The sequence below is a fragment of the Periophthalmus magnuspinnatus genome, chromosome 1, assembly GCF_009829125.3.
Source record: "Periophthalmus magnuspinnatus isolate fPerMag1 chromosome 1, fPerMag1.2.pri, whole genome shotgun sequence".
In the NCBI taxonomy this organism is placed as follows: domain Eukaryota; kingdom Metazoa; phylum Chordata; class Actinopteri; order Gobiiformes; family Gobiidae; genus Periophthalmus; species Periophthalmus magnuspinnatus.
The window spans coordinates 12,309,605-12,321,533 of NC_047126.1; the positions used below are offsets into that span (position 1 = coordinate 12,309,605).

The 11,929-nt window shown below is 40.9% G+C and overlaps 1 protein-coding gene across 1 annotated transcript in view; it reads left to right on the forward strand.

The window, feature by feature from the left end:
* The window catches only part of xylt1 (xylosyltransferase I), a 72,325-nt gene extending 60,773 nt beyond the window's left edge, over positions 1-11,552 (forward strand). Inside the window, exons 10-11 of the mRNA XM_033971906.2 lie at positions 4,085-4,418; positions 8,928-11,552. Coding sequence (XP_033827797.1) covers positions 4,085-4,418; positions 8,928-9,250 — 657 coding nt within the window. The 3' untranslated portion in view covers positions 9,251-11,552. The remainder of the gene's footprint in view (positions 1-4,084; positions 4,419-8,927) is intronic.
* The last annotated feature ends 377 nt before the right edge of the window (positions 11,553-11,929 follow it).

Below are 11,929 nucleotides of genomic sequence, written 5' to 3' on the forward strand. Positions count from 1 at the left end.
ATAATTTAATTCACCCTTCTTGTATTTACACTGTGAACACCAGAGGACACTGGAAAGGTCAGGCATAATTTAGCTGTGCTCGGCCACAGCCAGATCACAGGATATTATTGTTTCATTTATGTTCTATCTTACCCAGTCTGTTTCTTGATACAGAACCGCTTCTTGGTTTGTTCTTTGCACAATTATATGCATTTTGTACAGCACTGTAAATACAATTGTCTCCTTCCCGATCCCTCCATTGTGTAGCTGGAGTCCTTGGGGGCTCTTTATGCGCTGCATTGAACACCTGTGTGTGATTACCTCACACAGAAGTGCCACTAATAAATGCCAATAGAGTCTCGAGGCCGTTTATGGGCTGGGCCGGTCCTGATTAAATTTACCTGTAATGTTTAATAGAGGTGTCAGACTCAAGGCGCCACCGTCACATTCATAAGGACAGAGGTTAGCAGAGGTCAGCAGGGTCATGGGGAAGCACTGGGAAAGGCTCAATAATAAGATGGGAGCATTTTATGTGGTCTATTAAATCAGGTGGAGAGAGTGGGATCGAATGAAACAGTAAAATGTCTAATATGGGACCTATTAGCTTTGTTCTTGTGCTGGAGATGGTTTTGTTAGAACTTGTTTATAGTCATACTGTACTGCCACAAATATAGTTACAAAATCTCACTGGTGTGTCAGTGTAATATTTTCTACTGACATTTGCCTTTATGAGTATCCACTACTCAACAGCTTCCTGATCTTGAGTGATTAGACATATTTCATTTTTTTTATCTTCTTTATTAATCCAGGCTCAGGCTAGACCAAAATAGTGTTTTGGCAAATACCAAGCGACCGTGTTTGCATAGAAATACGCGCTTGTCCAATAAGAAGTGATGCCCTTAGCTGGACTTTTTGGACTTCTTGAGTTAGAGTTAGGGCTGGGCAGTATGTATATATTTTTGTATTTTAAAATAAACCTCAACTAAGATGACAAATGAATTATTCAGACTCCAATGCCATTTAAAAGTGATCAAATTTCATCTTCAAAATTTCAAACTCTGCTGAGCTCGTACTGCCACATTATTGGTTGTAGGCCTGTCTATTAAAAAAACACCAAACCTTAAACCTGTTGTAAATTATTAAATCTCCCCTGCCCTGGTCAGAGAGTAATCACGTAATAGTTTTAGGAATATAATTGCTTGAAGAAATGAATCACAAAATACTATTACCGGTAGGTGTTCTATGTGTCTTACACGTTGGTGAGAGGGTGATTGGGTCTTATTGGCTTATTGACAGTAGAAGCAGCAGGAGGCAGGTTGAATGTGGAGGTCAGTGTAAGCTTCAGGCTCAGGCTCAAATGGGCCACAAGTTAATCCCAGTTTGACCCACTTCCATACTGGAGGAAAGGTGGTCCACTACTTTGGCCTCATTAATTATCCACAATGTCTAAAGCCAAACAGTCAGATGCTCAAAGAAAGTGAAAGTAAACGCGTTAGGTCAGTAGCTCAGGTGGAGGTTGAGTGGCTGTCCTCCAGTCTGAAGGTCAGTGGTAAACATCGTTGTTAGATCGGTCAGATTCACGTCCAGGTTGGTGGTGCGATTCCAGCTCCCACTGTTGTTCTGTCCTTGGGCAAGACACTTAACCCACCTCGGCCTCAATCTCTGCAAACAGGTTGACAGTAGAAAAGTGCTATATATTTGGTTGGCAGAGGTCATGGTTATAGTTTTGAGTGTTTGTTCAGACAAAAATTCAAACTTAAAAGACAAAAGATTAAAATACAAAAACACAAAGCCTCAACACATCACAATAGTAATAACTTTAACAATCTCTATTATTATCTTTAATATGTTTCCAAAGGTTGTAACATCTTTGGATTAAAAGAGTTTATGGTGTTCTCAATATTAAATTTCAGTTTTAAAGCCTTTTTTTCACCTTATTTTTGCTCGAAATATACTTGTTTGAGCTCTTACAATGTCATTATGACTGTCTGAAATAACTGAATGCACTGTCAAATTACTTTTACATTATATTTATTCTAGGGAGTACTATTCATTGTGGTTTGTTGAGTTAACGGCAAGCCTGCGGGCTGGTGGAGGCAGGAGGCAGCTGCCCACTCGTCTGGCCTGAATATTCTGCTCCTACACTCGCACTGCAGACTCAACCTTGACACCAGTGGAATATAATTAGTGTTTTCTTGGCCGATGTATGTTGCAGAATGAACTACGGGCAGTCCAGTCTCCGGGGGCCCTCTCAACCCTCTGAAAGCAAACATCCTTAGAGTCTTTTTCTCTCCACTTCCTCTACCTTCGTCCCAGTGGATTACACTGAAAACCCTATGTCGATACTCTCTTCATTTTTGCTGCTTTAAAACAAGACTGCTGCCAATCAATCAGGGATGTTAGCCGGCCAGCGACACGGCCTTGGATAAAGTAATGAGCTATACACAAGACAAGCGAGTTGATTAACGATTTGAAAAGAAAACACCGGGGTCCGTGGGGCGCAGATAACGGAGGTTGGTCCAATAATTGAGATTAAAGTGTGTTTTACGAAGAGCCGTGAAACGAACGCTCTTTTCCATGCGTCTCATTTATGCTGGCTATTTATACGGGACGTGGCCATCTGTATTCTCCATGGATGTTATGGAGAGGCAGTTCCCGTCAGGCATCGATCCTACACAAGGGTGAAGCTGTGTTAATCAGCTGCTTTGTAAAGACTGAGCATCTCCTAAAACAGCCACGCCACTCACAGCCAGCCAGCAGCGCCACCATCAGTCACTGTCAGGACGTCCCACCTCTCCATGGGCCCGTCTGTGTCTTTAATCTCTGCTTGTCTACATCATTCAGTCTGAGTTCAGCTTCACCCCTGCTGAGTTACAGTCTCCAAACATTTGTGAAGATTGTCAGTCTGATTAATTGGTTGATGAGGTCATTTTATTTTGGGGATTATAAGAATTTATGCAGCAGAAAGAAGAAAACTTGGAGTGAGTTAGCTGGAGTTTTGAGAGTGGCTGTACAGTTTGCCTTTTCAGTAATGAAGATGCTCACACAGACATTTTCAAATTTCAAAGCACAGTATATTGTCACAGAGAAATATTGTGCTAAATGACAATATTGAATCTCCACACTTGCAGAAGAAGAAAATGTACACATGAAAAATGTTTAACTCCAAAATATATTGTTTCAGCTTCCATATACTAAATGATATGTTGATATAGTAATCATCATGACAGGCCAATCTGTATGCATACTGACTAGGTTCATTGTATCATGTGCTGTTATTAAAAAGAGACACAAAGTGCACAACTGCTATAACATAAAGTCTGAGGAAATGAGGGGAACTCGAGAAGAAACAAAATATACAAAATTGTCCAAGTCCAAAAATGTAAATCACTCATTAAACTTATTTATGAGACAATGACTATGAACCAACAGAGAACAAGGCAGAACGCAGGACTCAAATACACTGGGAATAAAACTCAACAATCAAACGGGAGGAAAACACTGAAAGAAGCAACACAGATGTCAAAATAAAACAAAATTACAAATAAAAAAAATCTACAAAAACAACTAAACAAACCAATAATTCACACCATGACAAGTTTTTAACAATGGCTTTTTAATGCTTCAATGCATTTTTCAGCTCTAGGAAAAACACAATTTTATCCTGATTGTGTTTAGATCTGTAACATTAGTCCCTTTGTCTCGCACCAGCAGATGTATTCATTTTTGCCTTGCTTTAACAAATACTTTATGCCACAAGTTAAAACACCTCTCAATGCTTTTGCTTCTGCAAATAAAATAGAATGGCGTCACTTATATAACATCCATGAGAGATAGATGGGAGGGTGTATGGTACTGTTTGATAAAATATGCAAGCTATACAGTAGAATGAGCAGATAATTCCCCGAGATAATTAAGCCAATGTATTGGTTAAGTTAATTGTGTTCTCTTCAGAATCAGTGCTTAATTATTCACTGTGGGCTGTGTTAAGCAGGCAAATGATTTCCCAGCCTTTTCCAGACTCAGCTTTTGATGTTTGTGCTTACCTCATTCTGTCACTCACTCCGCTCTTCCTGTTTTCTCTCTCCCACTCTCTTCCTGTCAGGTCGGTACCGAGTGGGACGCCAAAGAGCGTATGTTCAGGAATTTCGGGGGTTTGATGGGCCCTATGGATGAGACGGTCGGGATGCAGAAGTGGAACAAAGGCCCAAATGTTACAGTGACGGTGGTGTGGATAGATCCAACTAACGTTATCGCCGCCACCTACGACATCCTGATCGATGCCAGTGCAGAGTACACACATTACCGGCCTCCGCTAAAACAGCCGCTGCGTCCCGGAGTGTGGAACGTCAGGATCCTGCACCATTGGAGCCCTGTGGCTGAGCTGCGCTTCCTCATTGCACCACTGGCCTACAGCAAGCACCAGCCCATAAGACAAGGTGAGGACAGGAGGAGGTCGTATTTGTTTAAACTAAATCAGTAATACACAAACATATTATAATCAGAATCACATTTAATCTAAAACGTAAAAAAAAATAAAAAATTGAAAAATCAAAACAAATATTATGGCTATTAATACAATACAACAGCAAAATTAGTTTATATAATGTTGAGTTAAGAGCCATCCATCCATTTTTTCACGCTTATCCGGGGCTGGGTCGTGGGGGCAGCAGTCTAAGCAAGGACTCCCAGACTTCCCTCACCCCAGACATGTCCTCCAGCTCCTCCGGTGGGACCCCAAGGCTTCCCATGCCAGCTGATAGACATTGTCCCGCCAGCATGTCCTGGGTCTTCCCCAGGGCCTCCTTCGGGCATCCACGAGGCATCTGGAACAGATGCCCAAGACACCTGAGCCGGCTCCTCTTAACGTAGAGGAGCAGCGGCTATACTCCAAGCTTCTCACCCTATCTCTAAGAGAGCGCCCTGCTAGCCTGCAGAGGAAGCTCATTTCGGCTGCTGGTATCTGTGATCTTGTCCTTTCAGTCATTACCCAAAGCTCATGACCATAGGTGAGGGTAGGAACGTAGATTGACTCAGCTCCTTCTTTACTACAAGTCCAATACAGCGACTGCATCACTGCTGACGCTGCACCGATTCTCCCTCAGCAAAGGTCCCCAGACCCCATACTTCCGGAGCACCCCCAAAAATGTGATACTTTATTGGTAGTTTCCAGATTCTACAGTACTCGTTTTTGTATGTATTAGTTTCTAGTTAATGATTTTTTGACAAGCCTTAGAGCAATATAGGATTTTCATATTACCATCATCGTATAGGCTCAGCTCAAAGAGAGTATCATATTTAACAGTTAATATTATTTGAATAGTGACAGTAATGCCAAAAAGTGATCTAAAATCAAATGGGACTTCACTTTGTTGTAGTAGCTGGGACTTGCTACTGCTGTTTGGAAAAAAAGATACTTCTTCCTGGCAATGACATCACTTCCAATAACACATCATGGTTACAGTGATCCAAACTATGCACTGAGCGAGTCAATCGGGACTCTTTGTAATAAACCCATACAAGAGAAGCATATAATGTTTTCCGTGTTGCTTGTGGACACTCAGTCACAAAGGAATCCACGCCACTCTTTTGTCATTTCTGAAGCCCGAGTCTTTGTGGTTTGTTTGATATTTTGTTGTTACACATGAGAGGGGCTGCTTCTTGAATTATTATAGCATTATTAAATTGGTGCTGCTGTGACAGAAGATAGAGAACTTTGTGAGCTTTTAAACCAGCAGAGTATTCTCGGCTGAAGTTACCAACTTCTCTGCAATAAATCCATAACTGGCAGGATCAGCTTGACGATAAACAACAGCTAGGCCCATAGACAGGTTTCTGTACTACTTTGCTTTGGGGATACTGAAATGAAAAGTTATGGAGTGGAAAAAGTACTGTCTCAGGTTTGTATGGCGCTTTGAATTCAGTGTTACGGGCAACTCTAGACCAAGCTTCATCAGTTTTATATTTGCAGTGGTGTAATGTGAATTTTTATTCAGTTGTCCTAGACTTATTTCAGTGAGATTGAGGTCGTATATGTTTACTTGCACATTTACTTACTATATATATCATAGACTGCATGTATAAATGGATGTAGCTAATGTGCTAACTGCTGCGTTTCAAATAGGAAGTGCTCATGGGCTGCGCTTCCAGGTCCATCAGCTCTGTCTCCAGGTCACTTTACATTAGAAAACTGTCGCCCCTCTCTCCGTAAATGCTGCTGTCAGGCTTGTCACTTCGGTCTTAAAATGTTCATGACCCGCACTACGTGATCCTGGTGTTTTTATGTGGCTCTTGTGTCCATAACTCAAGATATGAACATTAATAACAGACAAATCAGCTGCCTTCTTTCCATCGAGGTCGCTCTCCGAGGTCACTTCCTGCAGCGTTAGCAACAAGTTTGATTGACATTGCTAAGCGCCCGACCCCTGCTAAACCAGTGGTGCGAACGGGAATGGGCATTACCTGCTACAGCTCTGCTCCCGATTGGCTCTTTGGTTGCTATGATACTCGCTGTCGGAATTCCAAATATGGAGCCTGTAGATTAGTAGAGTATTGTCTAATACTTATGATAGATTGTGAAAATTAGTTCAGCGTTGAGAGCAGATATTTCCCCAGACGATAAAGCAAAAATCAGCTCTTGTTCTTGGAGTTAATTTGTCTTTAACTGAAATAAAGGCAAATCTCAGGCTAGGCTCATTGAAATTAATTACCTGTATTGTTTGCCCATTATCCAATCTAAAACAATAATAGGAGCGGTCTAAACACACGTGCTATGCAGACATCCTTGTATCTGCAGAGATGTCCTTTCTAATCAAGCCCACGGGCCTCTGAGGACGTGTTGTTTGTCATCAAGTCAACCTTAATAACCCACAGAGCTGCTCATACATATTAAACAGTGTGTTAAACAACCGCACACACTTAGCTATCCCAAAACAATGACACAATTAAATCAATCAGCTGGCGTGGATAACGGCCCCGCGACATTGTACCGGTCCATAAGCTGCCCGTGGGCTGTCAAAGTCACTGGAGAGTCGCTGAAGCTAAAGCCGAGTAATCGCACCATTCACTGTTAAATAATCTTCTAATGACAAAGAGAAGCAACAAATGAGGAGCCAGTTTTGTCTTTAACCTGTGTCTCTGAGGGGCAGGAGCTGGTCTTTCATCATACTGAAAATAAAAGTGAACCGTTGATTTTAGTGCACAATAGTTACTTTTCTGCTGCCTGGGATCCAGAATACACACTTCTTCAATATTTTACCAAGATGTGAGTCTGGTCACCGGTGAATCTTTATCATCTTTATCTTTATACAGGGGAGACCAATGAGACTCTCTTTTTCATCTCTCTTTTTTTCAATACACACAAAGAACAAGACAAACATATACAAGTACATATAAAACATTAAAAACAGGTGCAGGTGTGTGTATAAAGTTACCAGATTAACCAAAGTATCTGATTTAACTTGATTTTGAAATATATTCTATTTTCTCAGTTTCAGTTGTAGTGTGGCTAGTCCTTAGCCTTATGCAGTCATGTGATCTGGTATGTTCCCGTATCAGTGATTAACAAGATTTTCCAGGCAATCTTTTCTGTATTAAAAGCATTAAATGTCTTACAAGTAATATTTATTTTCTTCTGTACTGTCACAATACAAAAATCGGTAAGGTGTTTGGGCAAATACAGATATGCCAGATCCGGACTCAAAAACACCAACAGAAGTACCTCCACAGAAGATAACACAACACCAGGATAACCATTAAACAATTTCTGCACGTATTACCAGTTCCAGATAATTGTGCATTAATGAAAAGTAATTATGAATCCTCAGCTCCATTTATGCAAATCACCCCCTTTACCTCCTACTCTCACCACCTTTAACTGATCATTACTTTAAATATAGAGCTGTTTTATTACTGAGAGCAATCACTATTACCTCACTCTATTAAAAGAACAATTAGTGAGTGGAGTGGTAAAGGAATGCGTTGCCTTAGGTTAGACAGTAACTTTACTTATAGGTCTTGTACATGCTAAACTGACTTAATGAGCTTTTAGTCATGATATATTGTTTCCTCATTAAAACTGTTGAAATTGGGATGAATTTTAACTACCTGGTCAATTGCTGGGGTTTAGTCTCAGATGACATAGATTGGCTTATAATATTTCATGGATATGGTGCGGGTAATATTCTCATTGTTAATATGCAGATATTTTATGTGTCACTGCAAGTTCAATGGCCTCATCACTTATAGAAATGATCTGGTTCAAATGTATGTTTGCCTATAGGATATTTCTTATGAAAATACCATGCAATGAATAAGGAAAACTGGAGTATGACATCATGAGAGTCTATAATCTGAACACAATCATACTGTAGTGAATAAAACAAAGACGAAGGAAAAAAGTATGAAATTATTTTTCTATGTTTGATATCCTTTGGTAAAGTTTAAACCTAATCATGACGTCTGAGGATGCTGTAATGTTAGTTTTCATCAGTCCATCTCTTTCATTTTGTGCTAGTGGACGTGACCTAACCCCTACACCATTTTTCACACAAACCCCTGAGCTCTCGGAGGCTCCGGCCCCAGGCAGTGGGCAGTGAGCTCCTCAGACTGACAGCTTGTCACCCGCCCATGAAAAGAAATGTGTGGGCTAACATGTGGGCTAAATGTCCCAGCTCGAGCTGCAGTGAGGAATTTACAACCACATCAGAGTGAGGAGCAGACATCCTGTGGAGTTTTAAGTAGAAGCACTACCTACTTTTAATCACAGCACTGAAAATGGTCTGAATATTGTCATCAAAATACTCCAAAAATGCATTCAGATATACATCTGTACCAATATCACCCATCCCTGTGTATAACAAATGTAAATCTTATTTATATTTTGGAGGCAGTCAGATTTTCATGTTTGTGTTCATTCAGACTCTTTTATTGTTCTTTTGTTTGTCCAGAGGATGCTCTGAAGCTGCACAACGGCCCGGCGAAGAACAGTTACATGGACCAGAGCTTCCATGGCCTGAACCCGGTGCTCAACATTCCAGTGAGCCTGGAGCTGGTGGAGCGCTCCAAGAGGAATGCGGCTCTGACAGGGGCGGAGCTAGAGGGCTGGGTGGACAGTGTGGTAGGAGACATGTGGGAGGCAGTGGATGTGTGCGCGGTGGGCCTTAGTGCGTGCCCCGTCATGCAGGCCTGTCCCAAGAACCGCTGGAGCTCCCTGAGCGCAGACCCCAAATCCCACCTGGGACCTCCACGCCCTGACGGGCGCATAAGGTAGCAGCAGCGCCTCAACTGGAACAGGAGGCTGAGTATTGTTACAGTTTATTTATTTCAAAGGGTTCATAAATGGGCCTTTGCACTTCCTGTCTCCAGAGGAAGTGGATTATATTCTGGATGTTGGTAAAGCGGAGAATGCAGAGACGGCTCCTGGGACAGTCGTGTGGGGATTATGCTGGCATTGCTTTTTCAGTGTGTTTATTTGTTTCCTCATGGCTGAGTTTTACTGTGATCAAACTTTGAAATGTCCAGCCTTTAATATTCCTCTGGATGGAGCCAGACCAGGGCCATGTGCTCCCCACTGCTGAGTTGTGGAATCCTGCTGCGAAAGGCCTTATAGTTTATGACATAGTTTATGGGGAGGGGTACTGAGTACTATGTGCCTCCTAGTGTTCTGTCAGCACAAACTAAATAAGATATTTAAATGTTGTAATGTGCCGTACTGCAGAGGCGTTCAAATCATTTTAAACAGATATTTAGCATCACAACACTTAAAAGTGTAAATGTGCAGCAGCTCAGTGCGTTTCATGTGAGTGCCTGATCAGAGCTGCTGTGCTTAATGGAAGTGACAAATGCAAATACAGAGGCCTTCCAAGAATAATTCATTCTGTTTGGACTGTAATGGAAATCTAATGTAGGTAGTTTTTTGTGTTTCAACTCATAATCGCTACATTTGTCATGTTTGGAGACTTAGCATTCAGAGGATAGGTGTCTTTAATAAATCCCACATATTGTGACAGGCAGGGGGCGACGGAACAAACTGTTTGTTACAAAACTGCCTCAAACTTGAAACTTTCGAGCTGACCTTAAACTCTCATTTTGTTCTGTCATTTTTATCTTTCTTCCAGTTTCAATGGCGCTTGATGTTGTATATAATTCTAGAAGTCTCAAACGTGTGTGAATGACGAGAGTCCATGAGTATTTATTTATAAATTTATATGGAGACTGATAAGTTTAGTCAGTGACTAAATAAGTGCGTCGCTGCCTTGGCAGCATGATAAATATTTTTTGTAAAGAAAGTCGCCTTTATTTACAAAGGCCCACAGCTCAAACTGTACTTTCTATGGCCGCACCTGTGTGTCAGTCTGTGTTCTGTCTAACTTTGACCTATGAGGTCAAAGGTCAGCTACCTAACAACGTCACCAAACCGAGAAGATGAAGGAAGGAAACATTACTTACACTGGACACTATTTCATTGTCTGTCTGAGTGATAGTGACGGTAGTGTTTCATTGTGACAATAATGTGCAGCTCACACTAAATAGTACTGTGCCCAAACTTAAATGAAGTACATAAACTGAGTTAACAGTTCAACCATCAAGACAATCTGGACCTTTGGGACATGTGAAATCTGAGGATGGGCTGTGTAACAAACACATAATGAGGTCTGTGTTAGTTTTAGTTTAAATCATCCATTAGCTGTGCAGTGCGTGACACCTGGGTTTGTTCAGCATTGAGTGCTGTAGTGAAGCCTAATTAAAGACATTACTGTTCATTAATGTCAAGTTGACCTTGTGTGTGTCAAATGTGTTGGTTACTGCTGCCTCTCCTCCTCCCTGAACTCCACTGCTTCTGTGGGTAGAGACAATGAGAAACATGCAGTGTCACTTTACTCATACAAAATAAATACAACTAATAGTGAATAGATCATTTCAAAAACAGTTTTTTGATTAATGTGAAAGTCCTATTTTGTAACAAAATGATTAACAATGATGAAAATGTACATAAGAATTTTGTAATGAGTCATTGTTTCAAGAGTATTGTACATGTAAATACAGATGTGGTTTAAAAAGATGGTGACTTATTCAAAGGTTTTTGAGGTGTGTAATTGGACACAAAAGTAAATAAAATGGGTGGTGTATATTGATAAAGTACCTAATCTATCAGTGTTTGGCCAGCGCCTGTTTGCCGCCTCAGAGTAAATCTAATGCCAGATTGTTGTTATTCTTACTGGAATGTATTGTTGAGCAACTGTTGCACAAACGTCTCACTTTTTCACTCAATTATTTGACATGTTGTTCTCGGGGAGGCTCTGTGTGCCTTAGCTGACTTTAGAACCTTCTCTGTCTTTACAATGACACATGTTTCTTTTAATTTGACCTTGTGTAATGACTACCATGAATCTGCTTTTGATTTGCCAGTACTGCAACACCAAATAGATGTCTGCTGTTGTGTACTTTCATCAGGCCTTCTGTCTTTACCACCTTTTGTTTTATGCCTTTTTTGAAAATGACATTTGTTGTACTTGACTGGCTTATTTTATGTTTCTCTGACTGCTTTTTGAAAATAAAAGCTGAAAAGTGATTGTTTTGTCTATGAATATTCTGGGTAATAACAACTCACTATCACTAGATTCATCTTTAACCCAAAACAGTACTGATCAAATTAAAAGACTGAAGAGTAAAAATAACATTTTCAGGTTATATAGCACCTTCCATGACCCCAAAGATCTTTACATAGCATTATTCAGTCACTCCAGACTTAGTGGTAGTAAGCAATTAGCCATACCTGCCCAGGGGTAGACTGACTAAAATGAGGATGCCAATATGTGCCATCAACCCCTCCAACCACCACCAATCACTCACTCACACCCACATTCACACTAAGCAAGGTGTAGGTGTTTTGCTCTAGGACACAACAGTACTACAGCAAATGGCATCCCCAGCAGTCTTCCATCAAAGT